This window comes from Anomaloglossus baeobatrachus, chromosome 6 (assembly GCF_048569485.1).
Source record: "Anomaloglossus baeobatrachus isolate aAnoBae1 chromosome 6, aAnoBae1.hap1, whole genome shotgun sequence".
Lineage (NCBI taxonomy): Eukaryota > Metazoa > Chordata > Amphibia > Anura > Aromobatidae > Anomaloglossus > Anomaloglossus baeobatrachus.
This window is the reverse complement of record NC_134358.1, coordinates 190,595,452-190,613,061: the sequence shown is the minus strand read 5'-3', so window position 1 is coordinate 190,613,061 and position 17,610 is coordinate 190,595,452. Positions and strand designations below refer to the sequence as shown.

At 47.0% G+C, this 17,610-nt stretch overlaps 1 protein-coding gene across 2 annotated transcripts in view; it reads right to left on the bottom strand.

The window, feature by feature from the left end:
- CDH7 (cadherin 7) overlaps nucleotides 1–17,610 on the bottom strand; it is a 467,468-nt gene that overhangs the window by 95,702 nt on the left and 354,156 nt on the right. For both annotated transcript variants that reach the window (XM_075314603.1, XM_075314604.1), the window contains exon 5: nucleotides 1,716–1,883. In XM_075314603.1, the coding sequence (XP_075170718.1) occupies nucleotides 1,716–1,883 (168 nt within the window). The remainder of the gene's footprint in view (nucleotides 1–1,715; nucleotides 1,884–17,610) is intronic.

The window sequence follows — 17,610 nt, the reverse complement described above, 5'->3', positions numbered from 1 at the left end:
GCAAATAAACTGAGTGACATCACCACTTATCGCTGTGGCTCAATCATTTTCTGCCTGAAGCCACAGAGTGCGGAAATGTTCTGTGCCCACGTGTTGTCACTTCAGTATGCAGCAGAGTTAAAATAGTTGCGAAACCTCATGTTGATTACATCGGAACTGGGTGTTTTGCGGGTTAATACGTTGGAAAAAGATGTTTTTTTGTGTATTTTTTTTCAATTAAAGGATTTTTTTGGTGTTTTTGTTTTATTTCTTTTTACTTACAGATTAACAATGGGGGATCTCAGAGACCCCCCATTACTAATCTGTGGTTCAGTGGCAGCTGTTAGCTGTGTAAAGTCCTGAGATTGTCACATCTATTTGATGTACCAATTCTGGGCTGCTGCAGGATGCTATTTTGAGTCTGGGGGGACTAGTAACCATAGGTTTTCCCAGCCTGAGAATACCAGCCCCTAGCTGTGGGCATTATCATGGTTGTGCAACAAAATTGGGGGGACCGTATGCTGTTTTTTTATATTATTTATTTAAATAATGAAAAAAAAAAGCTGCATGGGACCCCTCTTATTTTTATTCATTGCCATGGTAAGTCTACAGCTGGGGTCTGCAGCCTGTAGCCATATGCGCCATCTGCACTGAGTATAATAATATGGGGAGACCCTGCTCCAATTTATTTATTTATTTTATACTATGATAGGGACATTCACAGTATCTGTGATTGGTTGCTGTCAGACACACTGTCACAGAGGGTGGGGGCATGGTCTGACTGCAACCAATCATAGATGCCCGAACTGCCAGTGGGTGGGGGATGCAGTACAAATGCATGAAGTTAATGTGCGGTCCCAGAGACTGCATGGGAGACTGGTAAGTATAACCTTCTTGCTCTAATCCCCCTATCCTTTCTACCACCATTTTTAATAGCCGCAAATGGGTCACCATAGACTTATATGGAGACCAGCGTCCAGGCAGATATCCGGGATCAATTCTGGGCCAGAACCAAATTTATTCTTTTTTAAATCTGGCTATCTGCGGATCCAGCCATCACTAATTAAGATATGAAAAATCTCAAATTAAAGCCGAGTCTGCACTTTAAGCCCATATTGATTACATAACTGTATTTACTTGAATATGTTTTGCTAAAATACTAAAATGCCAAAACTTTTGTCAGTATCCAAATAACCCTGGACCTAACTTTATGTGCAGCAGTTTCAGTGTCTTCTATGTGATGGATCTGCAGCGGTATATTCTGTGTGATTTAGGTTGCACATAGAAAATTGCCAATCAATGGTGAGTGAGGGATTACACATAGCCCATGAATATGCTGGACTACAAGACAGCAGATTTACTAGTCCTCTAATGATAATTTCCTGCTGATAAAACATTTAATTTATGAAAACTACAGCAAGAAGCTTACTAAGTGGCATTGTAAGTTATGTGAGGATTCACAAGTCTCCAGTCACATAGACTGTCACATAAAGTGACTACAGATTTGTCATTTTAGAACCGACAACCCCTTTAGTTATTTAAAAGGTAAAGTGGGGCACTGTATTACAGGCTAAAGTTGCCACCAGTAAGCTTTTTTGCAAATATTGGGCAACTTTTTTTTTTTAGCTGTTGCTGCTTTTTAATAGAATCGTATTCACCAGAAAGCATTTTAAAATTAAAGAGATTGATTTCACTAACATTAACTGAGGATAGCCATAGTGTTAAAGAGAACTTACTTCGAGGAAACCTTGGAGGGTTGTCATTAACATCTGTAAGTGTGACTGTAACAGAGGTAGTGCCCGACAGTCCTCCCATTAGTCCAACCATATCTTTTGCTTGAATTACCAGAAGATATTGGTCTTTGGCTTCTCTGTCCATATTGGGTAAGGCTGTTCGTATAATACCTATTTGCAAATATGACCAAAATGAAACAATTTTAAAAAAAAAATATTTTATCATTACATATGATGTTAAGAAATCATGATTTTTAAACTAAAAGGAATATTATGTGATGTAATTTTTACAGTGTGACTGTCAGAAAACAAGCATTTACACTTACACAATATAATTTAGAAATTGTAACAAACACAAGAATAAAGGAAATGTCAATTATTTTGCAAGTACATTGTATATAATAGTCATTATTCACTTGTTATTCAATTCAGAGAATTTTTTTAAACTTCCCTGTGGCGCTACTTCTGAAATAATGCATATAGTACTTTAAAAACATCATTTATAAATAAGTTATGTATTTTTCAATGATTGAGAGATCAATCTGTCAATGTAAAATTAGTCTTTCTATGCAAAGTTTTGGAATGCTGTTGGAAACATTTTTGAATATATATTTTTTTGTTTTAATATTTCTATTATTTCATTTCTGGCTGTATGGTAGCTCTACAATGGTGTTTTGTTAAATTCACTCAAAGGCAATCTCGTGCCATAGTAAAGCTTTTTTGAAAGGTAATATATTTTCCCTGAATGCAAAATGTTTAGGCAAGAATTGCTCTCTAAGGTCCCCTTCGCATGTCAGTGATTCTGGTACGTATGTTGCAGTTTTTATATGTACCAGAATCACGGACATAAGCAGAAACATTAAAATCAATGGGTCTGCGCACACATCAGTGATGTCTCACTGACGTATTTCTGTCTGTTTTTCTCCAGCATCACTGATGTCCCATAGACCACAGAGTGGTGTGATCCATGAAACATGTACCAGAAAAACACATACATTTAAAATAAAAAGCTTTTTTAAACTCACCCGTCTCCAGCACTGCTGTCTTCAGCCACTGCTGTCTCCTGCTTCCAGGCTGGCTAATTATGCTCATTAACCCCTTAATGACCGCGGGCCGTAAAATTATGTCCTTGCGGTCATAATGTTACTGCCCGCGGTCTGCCGGCAGCATCATGCTGCGATCGGCATACATCTCAGCTGATTTTCACAGCTGAGATGTGTTCCTGCTAGGCACGAGCAGAATCGTTATCTGCTCATGCCGTTTAACCCCTTATATGGCGCTGTCAAAATGTGACAGCGCCATTATAAGCGCGATCACGGTAAACATTTACTTATCGCCCGATACCGGAAGTCACGCGACGCGATCACGTGACTTCCGATAGTTGTCATGGTAGCACAGGGTCATGTGATGACTCCTGTACTACACCTGACTTGCTTTCACTTTTGCTGTGCCAGCGGCACAGCAAAAGAGAAAGAGAGCGTATCTGCTGTTTACAGCCTTGTAGCTGTGATCAGCAGATACTGCAGAGCGATCGGAATGCTGATCGCAATAGCCCCCTAGGGTAACTAGTAAAATAAAAAAAAAAGTTAAAAAAAAAGTTTTAAAAAATTAAAAAAAAACAAAAAATGTAAAAGTTCAAATCACCCCCCATTCGCCCCATTGAAAATTAAAGGGTTAAAAAAATAAAAAAATATACACACATTTGGTATCGCCGCGTTCAGAAACGCCCGATCTATCAAAATATAAAATCAATTAATCTGATCAGTATACGGCGTAGCCGCAAAAAAATTCCAAACGCCAAAATGATGTTTTTTTGTCGCCACAACTTTTGCGCAAAATGCAATAAGAGGCGATCAAAACGTAGCATCTGCGCAAAGATGGTACCGTTAAAAATGTCAGCTCGAGATGCAAAAATAAGTCGTCATTGAGCCATAGGTCCCGAAAAATGAGAACGCTACTGGTCGCTATATGGCGTAAAACGTGCGCCACTTTTTTCGGACAAACTTCCGATTTTTTTTTAACCCCTTATATAAAAGTAAACCTATACATGAATATACATGATTCGTGTCTACGAACTCACACTGACCTGAGGCATCACACCCACACATCAGTTTTACCATATAGTGAACACAGTGAATAAAATATCTCAAAAACCATAGTGCTATCGCACTTTTTTTGCAATTTTTCTGCATTTGGAATTTTTTTGCCGTTTTCTAGTACACTATTTGGTAAAACTGATGATTTCATTTAAAAGTACAGCTCGTTCCGCAAAAAATAAGCCCTCACATGACCATATTGACTGAAAAATAAAAAAAGTTACATCTCTCAGAAAAAGAATGGCGAAAAAAAAAACCCGGAAAGCGAAAAATTGGCCGGTCGTGAAGGGGTTAATATGCAAAACTGGAAATTTGGCAAACATTTTTAAAATGTTGAATTTTCAAATTAGTTTTTTTTTATGCCCTTTAACCATAGCATTATGTCACACAAAATAGTTAATAAATAACATTTAGCACATGACTACTTTACAGCAGCACAATATTTGAAACAAAATTTTATTTTTGTCAGGAATTTAGAAGGGTCAAAAGTTTATCGTCAATTACTCAATTTTCCAACAGAATTTACAAAACCATTTTTTAGGGACCACATCAGATGTTAAGTCACTTTTACTTTTACTTTTACAGACCTATGTCACAGAAAATATCCAAAAAGTGACACCATTCTAAAAACTGCACCCCTCAAACACTTCACAACCACATCTAAGAAGAAACAAATGAAAATTTTACTTTTTCCCACAAAGTTGTTAATTTAGTCCCAAATTATGCTTTTTTACCACGGCAACAGGAGCAAATGCACTATACAATTTGTTGTGAAATTTATCCTGAGTACGCCGATACCCACATGTAGTGGAAAACTACTGTTTGGGTGCACAAGGCTTGGAAGGGAAGGTTCGCCATTTGGCATTAGGGACTTAAAATTGTCTGGAACCATTAGCGAGTGCCTTTTTGTGTATTCATAGCCAGTGATGTGACAAAATAGTAGAAACCCCCCACATGTGACTCCAATTTAGAGTCTAGACCGAACAAGCAATATGTCTAGATCTGTGGTGAGCACCTTGATCTTCCAGGTGCTTCATAGAATTTTAAAAAGCTGAGGTGTGAAAATGAATGAGTTATTCTGGATTCCATTTGGCCTCTATGCAGAGGTGTCATCTTTTCTGGTACAAAAACTGTTGTTGACCGCTCTTGTGCATGTCTCAAAAGATGAGTAAAATGATTGACACCGTTGGAGCACAGGCCAGATGGGAGTTCAAAGTGACTCCCCCTGCCTCTTTACAGTGAACATTTCATGAGGAATTTTGTCTGAATCATGGTTTTCCGAGATTTGCATGGAAACCACAATAGAAATATAGATTGCAGGATAAATGTGACCTGCACTTTTTGTGATCATTGGAAGGCAAAATGGACAAATAAAAAGCAGTACAAGAAATTGGCTTTATTACTATTTTTTACACCTTTCACTTTGTGGCATAATTGATTAGGCTTTATTCCTTATGTCAGTGTGATTACAGCGATACTAGATTTATATAGTTTTTTTAGGTTTGGGTACTAACTAGAGATGAGCGAACCGGTCGTGGTTCGGCTCGAGTTCGGTTCGTCAAACGGAGGTCTTGTTCGAGTTCAGTTCGTCGAACGTTCGACGAACCGAACTCGAACCGCATAGAAAACAATGGCAGGCAATCACAAACACATAAAAACACCTAGAAAACACCCTCAAAGGTGTCCAAAAGGTGACAAACAACTCACAACACAACACAAACACATAGGAAAGTGACAAGGACATATACTCATGCGAAAACAAAAGAGCTGGACAAGGAAAAAGAGGAGGAGACACAGATATAGGCATGGCACGCCCTTCTAAAATCATGTAAAACACCACAAGGTGACTACAAGCGGAGTTCTCCTTTTTTTCCAAAAATTGGGCCCCACACACACCCACCCATTCAGTGGCAGCACTTGTGCCCCAGTTGTACACTTCACAGCAAGATTTGCATCAAGCACATTCAAAAATACGCCATACTTAACCATCCCCAGGATGACACCGGGGTAGGTAGCTAAGTCTTTCCTGATCCCAGCTCTGTTCATCTAGGCTCTTTTTTAAAAATACTGTAAGCAAGGGTTACTCCAAGCGGAGTCTCCCTTTTTTCCAAAAATTGGGCCCAACACACACCCACTCCTTCAGTGGCAGCAATTGTGCCCCAGTTGTACACTTCACAGCTAGATTTGCATCAAGCACATTCAAAAATACGCCATCCTTAACCGTCCCCAGGATCACACCGGGGTAGGTAGCAAAGTCTTTGCTGAACCATGACTTGTTCATCTTGGCTCCTTTTAAAAAACACAGCAAGCAAGGGTTACTCAAAGCGGAGTCTCCCTTTTTTCCAAAAATTGGGCCACACAGACACCCCATCAGTGGCAGCACTTGTGCCCTAGTTGCAAACAGGATGTTTTGATTTGCATCAAGCACATTCCAAATCCACAAGCATTTACTCTCCCCAGGATGACACAGGGGTAGTAAATTCCTTGTGGATCCATGACTTGTTCATTTTGATGAACGTTAGTCTGTCCACATTGTCACTGGACAGACACGTGCGCTTATCTGTCAGCACACACCTAGCAGCACTGAAGACACGTTCAGAGACAACGCTGGCAGCTGGACACGACAAAATCTCCAAGGCAAAAGTGGAGAGCTCTGGCCATTTTTCAAGATTTGAAGCCCAAAATGAGCAAGGCCCAATTTGCAAAGTCATGGCATCAATGTTTATTTGGAGATACTCCTGTATCATCCTCTCCAGCCGTTGACTATGTGTCAGACTTGTTGTCTCTGGTGGCCTTGCAAAGGACGGTCTAAAAAAATTATGAAAAGTTTCCATAAAATTGCTGTTACCAGCACCAGATACGGTGCTACTGGTACGGGTAGACTGTTGAAGATGACGAGACCGTCCCATGTTTGTCAAGTTACAACTGGGAGATTCACTCCCTGCCCCTGCATGGTTGTTTGGCGGAAAAGCCGAGCTAAGATCGAGTAACAGCTTCTGCTGATACTCCTGTATACGTGCGTCCCTTTCTATGGCTGGAATTATGTCACAAAATTTGGACTTGTACCGGGGATCTAATAGTGTGGCAAGCCAGTAGTCATCATCACTTCTAATTTTGACAATACAAGGGTCATGTTGGAGGTAGTGCATCAAGAAGGCGCTCATGTGTCTTGCGCAGCCATGCGGACCAAGTCCACACTGTGTTTGTGGCATAGAGGTGCTAACCGTTCTTTCTTCCTCTGACATCTCCCCCCAACCTCTTTCAACTGAAATTTGACCAAGGTCTCCCTCATCCGCTGAGTCTTCCATGTCCATGGACAGTTCATCCTCCATTTCTTCATGTTCTCTTGCACCTTCCTCAACATTTCGCCTGCAACCATGCGACCTTGTTGATCCCTGTCCCCCATGGTCCCATGCCTGCCACGTTGGTGAGGATGAACGTCTGGACCTTGGTGATGTTGTTGTCTCTTGCGCATATGAATCCTCCTGTAGTTCCTCCCCTTCCTGTTGTCTCACCCCCTGACTCCGAATAGTGTTTAGCGTATGCTCCAGCATGTAAATGACTGGAATTGTCATGCTGATAATGGCATTGTCAGTGCTAAACATATTCGTCGCCATGTCGAAACTGTGCAGAAGGGTGCATAGGTCCTTGATCTGAGACCACTCTATCAGGGTGATCTGCCCCACCTCTGCATCTCGTTGGCCCAGGCTATACGTCATGACATATTGCACCAGGGCTCGGTGGTGCTGCCACAGTCGCTGTAACATGTGGAGAGTCGAATTCCAGCGTGTCACCACATCGCATTTCAGGCGATGAACCGGCAGGCCGAAAGACTTCTGGAGCGATGCAAGTCGCTCAGCTGTGGCGGTTGAACAGCGGAAATGAGCAGATAGTTTTTGTGCCCTGGTCAGAAGGCCATCTAGGCCGGGATAGTGTGTTAAAAATTGCCGGACAACAAGGTTCAACACGTGAGCCATACAAGGCACGTGTGTCACCTTGCCCAAGCGAAGGGCCGCACGCAGGTTTGCAGCATTGTCGCACATGGCCTTACCAGGCTGCAGGTTGAGTGGAGACAACCATTTATTAAACTCAGTCTCCAGAGCTGCCCACAACTCAGCCGCTGTGTGACTCCTATTTCCAAGACATGTCAAGCTAAAGACCGCCTGATGGCATTGCGCTCTGCTGCCAGCATAGTAATGAGGGGTGCGTGATTACTTCTGCGCAGTGCGAACGCTGGTGGCCTGACCAGGCAGGCTTGGGGCGGAGGTGGAGGACCCAGATGAGGTGGAGGAGGCAGAAGCAGTGGCGGAACTTGGACAGACAGAGGATTGACACACAAGTCGTGCGGACGGCAAGACTTGTGCAGCAGACCCTTCACCATCTATCACCATAGTTACCCAGTGCCCAGTCAGCGACATGTAACGTCCCTGTACATGCTTACTGGTCCAAGTGTCGGTGGTGAAATGCACCCGTTGACACACAGAGTTTCTCAAGGAAGTGGTGATGTTGTTTGCGACATGCTGGTGTAGCGCGGGCACACCTTTCTTAGAGAAGTAGTGGCGACTGGGCATCTGGTACTGGGGCACAGCGACAGACATAAGGTCTCTAAACTCCTGTGTGTCCACCAGGCGGAAAGACAGCATTTCGGTAGCAAAGAGCTTACAGAGGGATAAAGTCAACCTCTTAGCTTTGTCATGGGTCGCAGGAAATGGCCTTTTATTTGTCCACATCTGAGGGACAGAGATCTGGCCGCTGTGTGTAGACGGTGTTGAGTAGGGTGTCCCTGGAAAAATGCAGCTTTGTGAGGAAAGTGCAGGCGTAGACATGATGTTGCCTTCATCCAACGTTGGTGCTATCGATGTCTGAGAGAGATGTACACACGTACTTGTTTCCCCTTCCAAACCAACTGACGACCTACCAAGCAAACTGCCTGTTGCGGTTACAGTGGTGGAAGTTGTGCGTGGAAAACCAGGTGTGACAGCTGTTTCCACAGTCCTAGAAGATGAAGAGCGCGCGGATGCACTAGAAGGGGCAGGCGGTGGATGGTTTTCTCCACTAGGCCGCATTGCAGAGCGGTGAGCTTCCCACCGGGACATATGATATTTATTTGTGACGATTCATGGAAGAAGTTGTCAAACTGCTGAGGTTTTGCCCTCTACTAACAGAATCATGACAAATTTTACAGATCACATAATTTGAGCGATCTTTTTCTATGTGAAAAAAGGACCAGGCTAGGCAAGGCTTAGAGGGCATGCGACCTGCTGATCCACCCCGACTAGTGCCCAGAGGCACAGTGGTGGCTGAGGATGCAGTTGTAGACGTGCTTCCAGTACTCCTACTCTGTCCAGGAAGGCGCAAGGTAACTTTGTCGTCAGTTGCATCCTCCTCCACCGTCTCTGTTGACCTCCTCGAGGGCCTGACTGTGGGTTGACAATAGGTGGGATCTAGAACTTCCTAATCAATTGTTGTGTTTGCACTCCCCTCACCCCCAGACCGAGCCTCTTCTTGCCCTGACCGAATATTTAAGTTGTCATCCCAATCTGGTATCTGCGTCTCATCGTCATCAGTATGTTCCTCATTGTCTATAACAAAAGGTGTTACAGTTTGTGAAAAAGGGTCAACATTATGCTCAGAAACTTGGTCCACGTGGCCTGAATCAGAGTCACAAAGGTTCTGGGCATCACTGCAGACCATTTCCTGGTCTGTACTCACTGTAGCTTGGGAGCAGACCTCTGATTCCCAGGCTATAGTGTGACTGAACAGCTCTGCAGACTCAGCCATTTCAGTTCCACCATACTGTGCAGGGCGGATGGAGACTTCAGAGCTGGGAGAAAGCAAGTTTGATTGGGATGACAACTCAGAGGACTGGTGTTTTTTGGATGCGGTAGTTGAGGTGGCGGAGAGGGCACTTGTTGGACCACTTGAGATCCATTCAAGCATTTTCCTTTTTTGGCCATCATCTACCTTTGTTCCAGTTGTTCGTGTCCGTAAAAAAGGGATTATCCACGGTAAGTAGTAGACATCTTACTTTTGCTGGCAGATGGTCTATCTTCAGCAGATGTTAATGGAACTTTGCCACCTTCCCCATGGACAAACCCTTTTTTTCCTTTTCAAACACGCCTCTTCCCCTTTCCACCAGCATCTGTCATTTTGCCACTCATTTTGATTGCAACAAGATTGTGCACTTAAAATGTGGTAGTAAAAATTGAGAGGTAGTGTAGATTTCAGCGGTGGTCTAGCTTTATTAACAGCAGAATAAACAACAATAATTATCCCTGACAATGCAACTACGGCCCTTAAACTGGCAGCATAGTTTGCTAGTATAATGGCTTAGTAACAATGAGTTTGAATGTGCAATGCAGGCAGACGTGCTGCAAATATCTTTGCACTAGTGGGACAATACAGAAGTCCAACAGCCACTTTTATGATGCCACTAAGTTCACTCAGTGTTTGCTAGTATAATGGCTTAGTAACAATGAGTTTGAGTGTGCAATGCAGGCAGACGTGCTGCAAATATCTTTGCACTAGTGGGACAATGCAGAAGTCCAACAGCCACTTTTATGATGCCACTAAGTTCACTCAGTGTTTGCTGCTATAATGGCTTAGTAACAATGAGTTTGAGTGTGCAATGCAGGCAGACGTGCTGCAAATATCTTTGCACTAGTAGGACAATACAGAAGTCCAACAGCCACTTTTATGATGCCACTAAGTTCACTCAGTGTTTGCTAGTATAATGGCTTAGTAACAATGAGTTTGAGTGTGCAATGCAGGCAGACGTGCTGCAAATATCTTTGCACTAGTGGGACAATACAGAAGTCCAACAGCCACGTTTAGGATGCCACTAAGTTCACTCAGTGTTTGCTAGTATAATGGCTTAATAACAATGAGTTTGAGTGTGCAATGCAGGCAGACGTGCGGCAAATATCTTTGCACTAGTGGGACAATACAGAAGTCCAACAGCCACGTTTAGGATGCCACTATGTTCACTCAGTGTTTGCTAGTATAATGGCTTAGTAACAATGAGTTTGAGTGTGCAAAGGGCAGGAGGGTACAGTGGCAGGGTTGTGGGTCTCTGGGTAGAGGAAAGGAAGCCTGCCTTTCTATCCCTCCTAATGGGGAAATGCAGCGAGTAAATCCCTGACCTTAGCTACACAGACACAGACATCTTGTGTAGCTGTTAAATTCTGTTTTCACGGACCTGTCACCTATGGCTCTGACCCTGCCGGTATTAGCCCTTAAAAGGACTGATAGAAAGTGCTATCCCTATTCTGTACAGCGCTGTGTATAGAGCGTACGCAGCAGTATCGGAGATAGGCGCTGCGCCAGCGGTGACTGACACCAAGGACGCATAAGAGATAATGGCGTCCGGACGGGCAGATACTCGTTTTTATAATGCAGGGACATGTGACATGGACATCCTATCACACATTCCGTTGCTTCTCTGGCTAAAAGTCCACTTAGCTGTGTGTGTGTCTGGGATTGGCTGACATGCTGGCCCGCCCCACTACACGCGCGCGCTTAGGGAAGGAAGACAAGGAAAAAAAAAAAAAATGGCAATCGCCATTATCCATACAGCAGTGATCTGAATGCGCTGTTCCTGCACACTATACACTGAAATTTCATAATAGTGTGAGTCACAGAGTGACTTACACTATTACAGCGGAAAGCCGGCTAGTAATTAGCTGGTCTTTTTGCTGCTAGAACCGTTCTCGAACGTATCTAGAACTATCGAGCTTTAGCAAAAAGCTCGAGTTCTAGTTCTATCTAGAACAGCCCCCAAAATTACTCGAGCCGCGAACTGGAGAACCTCGAACCGCGAACCGCGCTCAACTCTAGTACTAACACACTAAAAACGCTTTTTAACCAAATAAAAGTTTTTTGTTTTACCAAATTTTTCAGCTGACAGTCATGTGAGAACTTGTTTATTGCAGCATGAGTTGCAGTTTTTATTGGTAGCATTTTAGGCCACAATGTTTTTTGATCGCTTTCTATTCTTTTTGTGGGGTGGTAATTTGAGGTAAAAGAAAAGTAGCATTTTGTTATTGAAGAGGATGCTATGTCCTTGTTATTTGTTGCATGGAGAGCTTAATAAAGAATATTGTTTTACACTGGCAGCTTTGAAAATACAGCTACTTTTATTTTACCTCAATTTAAGAGTTGTGCCTGGCGAGCACAACCATTACAGGTGAGCCTTTCCACGAAGGGAGCACATTCATCTTTTATCTACCTATTCACACATTGGAACTCCTCTGTGTGTTTTTTTATACTCGCTTTTTTTGAATCAAGAAGAAAAAACAATTCAGGAATTGTTGTTTTTTTATTCTGCTCACCATGTCATAGAAGGGATAAAACAGCTTTATTCTTCATGTCAGAACGATTATACAGCAATACCCCATTTACATTTTTATGTTTTGCCTCTTTTATTGCCATAAAAAACATTTTATAAAAAAAATAATTATTTTGCATTGCTCTATTCTGAGAGATATAGCTTTTTATTTGTCAATCAATGGAGCTGTATGGCATATTGTTTTTTCTGGACAAGATGGTATTTTTAGAAATATCATTTTTATTTACAGGCAAATTTTTGGCCATATTTTAGTCCACTTTTTTGGCTGAACGATGAAACTGCCTATTTTTTTGCCACATTTTTAAATTACATTTTTTTAACATTTTTAACTGAAGGGTTAAATAGTGTTACAGTTTTATAGATTGTATTTTTCTAGATGCGTTGATAACCATTATGTGTTTTTTTTAGTTTATTTTTTACATAAATAAACTGATTTAATGGTATATTTTCTGCTTTTTTGTGATTTAAAAAAAGTGTACAATTTTTTTAACTTTTATATTTAGTACCTCTCTGGGACATTACATTTTAATACACTTATAACTGGTGTAATCCATTGCAATGCAGCAGCATTGCAAAGGATCATACCTGTCGGTTTTACTCTGTTAGAAGCCTCTCAGACCATGCTGCTTGCATGGTCTCATAGGCTTCCAGTAGCTAAGTGACCCAGAAGTCATCATGACGATGTATTGACGACCTTAGGTTACTATGGCAATGATCAGACCCCGTGATTACTCCATTTCCCAGCCTCTTAATTGCTGTGGTGAGTATTAGTCACAGTGTGGCTCCCTGGACTAGCCAGGTCATCACAGGTACTACAACACACACCCCCACCCTGAGACAGGCACATCAGCCACACACAAAATCCTTGTTGCCTCCCTCCAGGGGCTGACGTCCACACCAGGTGGGGTGGAGCCAGGCGGTTGGCCCCACCCACTGAGGAGTTCACAGTCCTGGAGGCGGGAAAGGAAGTCAGATCAGTTAGTGAAGTGCAAGTCAAAGGAGTGAAGTAGTAGTGGAGGAGTAAACTGACGGTGTCCGGGTGTGTGGCCCGGGCACTAAGAGCAAGGTTGGCAGACGGTGGTGGCCGTCTGCAGGAGAGGCGAATCAACGCGGAACTGTAGGACCAGGGACGGGCGGTGGCCCACCGGTACCGAACCAGGGAGTGAAGTGAAGCCAGCACACAAAGGCAGGGCCTGCGGAACCCGACCAGGCTTGGAGTCGCCATTAGAGGTCAAATCCGTCAGTGACCGGAACCCCAGGGGTTTCCTAACAGCCAAGACCCGATTGAAGGCAACCATCCGACCAGCAAAAGGAAATACAGCTACCGCCACAGCTAGAGTTCCAAGGGCCAGAGCCTGTGGGCAAAAGGGCTCCTCCGGCACATATACATGCTGGGGAGCGGATTACCGGTGGGAATCCATCGGGACCGAACATACACAAAGGTGCAGGGAAAGGCAGCCACCACCAACCATCCGGGAGAAGTCACAGCAGCCGGCTGCAGGACCCGTCCATCCAGCCATTTGGTTTACCTTGAGACTTTGTGTACATTTGTGGCTGAGTGAGTACAACCGTGCCATCCGGCACCGCGCTGCGCAGTCCAGGCGACCCTGCACCTTGCCAACCCTGCCTCCCTGTCACCTCACCGGGCCCCGGGACCACCAACCCCTACCCACAGAGGGGGGAAACAACATCCCAGCTGCTCCCTATCATCGCTCCCGGGATCCCCATCACCAGCAGCGGTGGTGCCCAACCTCACCACAACCCGTGGGTGGCATCACGGACCAAATCCCTAAACCAAACTACCCCCTTTCACTCACGAGCGAGGAGCGCCGCTCGAGTCCCCGGATCCAGCCCACCGCTCAAGCCACCGAGCAGCCATCGCAGCAGCGCCGGACCCAAGCGTTAGCGAGCGCAGCGGCGTCCGCCCCGCCCGCGACAACTTGGCGTCACGAACAGGATCTTACCATTCTGCTGGCTGGTAGAAGTGCGCCTTGTGCTCCGCCGGCAGTGTCCGGCCGAAAAATTTCAGAATCCGCCATCTTGGGCGCGAAGATTTTCCCGCTCGAGTGTCTTCTCGAGCAGTGGAGGCGCGAAAGCCGACGCCCCGGCCCCTGAAAAGGATGTACCGAGAAAGGACCAAGGGGGGACGGATGGTGTCCGGCTGCATGTGAACCGAGGCCATAAAAGCAGGGACGCCAGGACTCTGCCGCCATTTGGTTCCTGGAGGACACCGCTGCCAGCATGCACCGTCCGTCCGGTAGACCCGCAGTCCCCGAGACCGCGCCCGGCACTGCAGCATGGGTAGAGATCCGGACCGCCCGTCTGAGCAGCCGTCTGCAGGTGCAAGTGCAGCTCCTCCTGGAGGAGTGGGATACTGACATGGTGGATGTGGTGGTGACCATACGGAGACGCGAGGAGGAAGACTTGGAGGAGCGCGTGGGCGACCCACGATCCTGTGTCCCTACAGGATTGGTCGCTGCGTCTGAGGGGCCCGGTCTGCGCCCGCTCACCCTGCTGCCTCCCCCGCTACCCGTGTTGGCTGCTGCCGCCCCACCACTAGGCCCGCTACCCCTACAACCGGTGGCGGAACCCTGACTGTCCGCCCGAGCGGACCAGCCTGCAGACAATGTCAGCCGACGACCTGCACCACTTCCGTGGAAGCTCCCGAGTGCAGCGTCAGTCTGCAAAGACACACCGGTGGCATCGGAGGTGACCGCACCCAGTACCGTTCCGGCTCCGATGATCCATCCCGTTCAGGAGGAGGCGGAGGCTCAGCGGGTGAGGACCCCTGTACCCCTACCCCACGCCCCGGCTGAGGCTGCGCCGGGTCACCGCTGTGAGGCAGCACCCCAAGCCATGACACCGCGAGACCTATCAGAGCGGACGCCAGTAGTGGGCAGTGTGGAGGAAGTCCTGCGGGGCCCGACCCGCGCGCAGGGGCAGGCAAATGCCCCTTACTGGGACATGGAGCCGAGCCAGCTGGGCCAGGAAATCGAGGAGAGGGAGAAGCGGAAGGCCGAGATGATAGCCTGCACGATCCAGGAGAAGGAAAACCTCCGCAGAGCCACCTTCCGGATACGGGGCCCGGCATACGAGGGTCAGGTGTGAAGATTTGACCCCCGCCGGAGGGTATGGATTTATTTTCGAGCCGGGCCTGGAAGCCGAGGTGTTTGTGGCCCGTCGAGATGTCAATGCCCACCTACCAGAGGGCCACCCGGGTCGTAACTTATTCCCAGGTGATCTGGTGACGTACACGCGGCACTGTGGAGAGAGGGGCTGGTTTGCCCTTGATGCCAAGCTGAGAGGAGGCCAGGAGGCCCAAGAACTGGCCCAGTCCCCTCCTCCGGCCTGCGGTGTGGACTTGAAATAAGGCAGCGGTCCCTCCGTCTCACCATTGTCCCTGTTGGGACCACCAGTACCGTTACCCTGTTAAGTAAATGAATGAATCAACCGAGCAAATAACCTGATTGACAACGTGATTGACCCGGCCGTTGCCGGCTAGTTGTCCCCGCAGGGACCCTTTGTACCGTTGGCATGAGGAACTCTTCATGGACATGCCTGAGAACTTGCAGGGCGCCCACAAATTGGTGGGATTGTAAATAAGTTGGGGCATGTTTTCCGTTGCCGCCTCCGGAGAGGCAGGTTTGGAGGATGGGCCTGGAGGAAAGTGATGGCCCAGGCCCACCACTACCGCAACCGGTGGCGATCCTCCGGGGGTCAGGGGTCCCCCATGGACGTGGGGTCCCCTGAAGTGACGGCCGGGTGCGAGGCACCGTACTCGTTCCCACTCGGGCAGCCTGGATCTGGACTGGGGTCAAGGGGTGCTGCCCACTTCTTAGGGGCAGCATCAGGGCTAGGTTGCTTGGGTGGGAGAGCGGAAGCCGTCCGTCTGTTGTTATTAAAAATGTAGATATAAGTGGTTTGTAACGTTTAAGTAACCTGCCTCCCATAAGGGAAGATTTAAAATGCATAAACTGTTGATGTTTTTATATTTTTACAGTTAAAAAAGAAAAATAAAACCGGTGATGGACGGGCAGCCCGCAGACGGTCTGCATTTAACCAAGGGGGAATGTGGCGCCCTGGACTAGCCAGGTCGTCACAGGTACTACAACACACACTCCCACCCTGAGACAGGCACATCAGCCAGACACAAAATCCTTGTTGCCTCCCTCCAGGGGCTGATGTCCACACCAGGTGGGGTGGAGCCAGGCGGTTGGCCCCACCCACTTAGGAGTTCACAGTCCTGGAGGCGGGAAAGGAAGTCAGATCAGTTAAGGAAGTGCAAGTGAAAGGAGTGAAGTAGTAGTGGAGGAGTAAACTGACAGTGTCCGGGTGTGTGTCCCGGGCACTAAGAGCAAGGTTGGCAGACGGTGGTGGTCGTCTGCAGGAGAGGCGAATCAACGCAGAACCGTAGGACCGGGGACGGGTGGTGGCCCGCCGGTACCGAACCGGGGAGCGAAGTGAAGCCAGCAAACACAGGCAGGGCCTGCGGTCCCCGACCAGGCTTGGAGTCGCCATTAGGGGTCAAATCCATCAGTGACCGGAACCCCAGGGGTTTCCTAACAGCCAAGACCCGATTGAAGGCAACCGTCCGACCAGCAAAAGGAAATACAGCTACCGCCACAGCTAGAGTTCCAAGGGCCAGAGCCTGCGGGCAAAAGGGCTCCTCCGGCACATATACACGCTGGGGAGCGGGTTACCGGTGGGAATCCATCGGGACCGAACGTTCACAAAGGTGCAGGGAAAGGCAGCCACCACCAACCGTCCGGGAGAAGTCACAGCAGCCGGCTGCGGGACCCGTCCATCCAGCCATTTGGTTTACCAGAGACTTTGTGTACATTTGTGGCTGAGTGAGTACAACTGTGCTGTCCGGCACCGTGCTGCGCAGCCCAGGCAACCCTGCACCTTGCCAACCCTGCCTCCCCGTCACCTTATCGGGCCCCGGGACCACCAACCCCTACCCACGGAGGGGGGAAACAACATCCCAGCTGCTCCCTATCATCGCTCCCGGGATCCCTGTCACCAGCAGCGGTGGTGCCCAACCTTACCACAACCCGTGGGTGGAATTACGGACCAAATCCTACCCCCTTTCACTCACGGGCGAGGAGTGCCGCTCGAGTCCCCGGATCCAGCCCACCGCTCGAGCCACCGAGCAGCCATCGCAGCAGCGCTGGACCCAAGCGTTAGCGAGCGAGCGCAGCGCAGCGGCGTCCTCCCCGACCGCGACAACAACATTTAGGGGGTTAAGCAGCCAGAGGTAGCCAGGAACCACTGCTGGCAGTAAAAGCCAGGGTTTGGTTTTCACATAAGCCAAAGTCTAAGCATAGATCATGCAGGCACCATTCCTGTTCCTGCGTGATTGCTATAACATACCTCGTACGTCATCGGTAAGGAACACCTTGGAAACCATGATACACAGGGTACGTCATTTGTCATGAAGGGGTTAAAGGGTTAT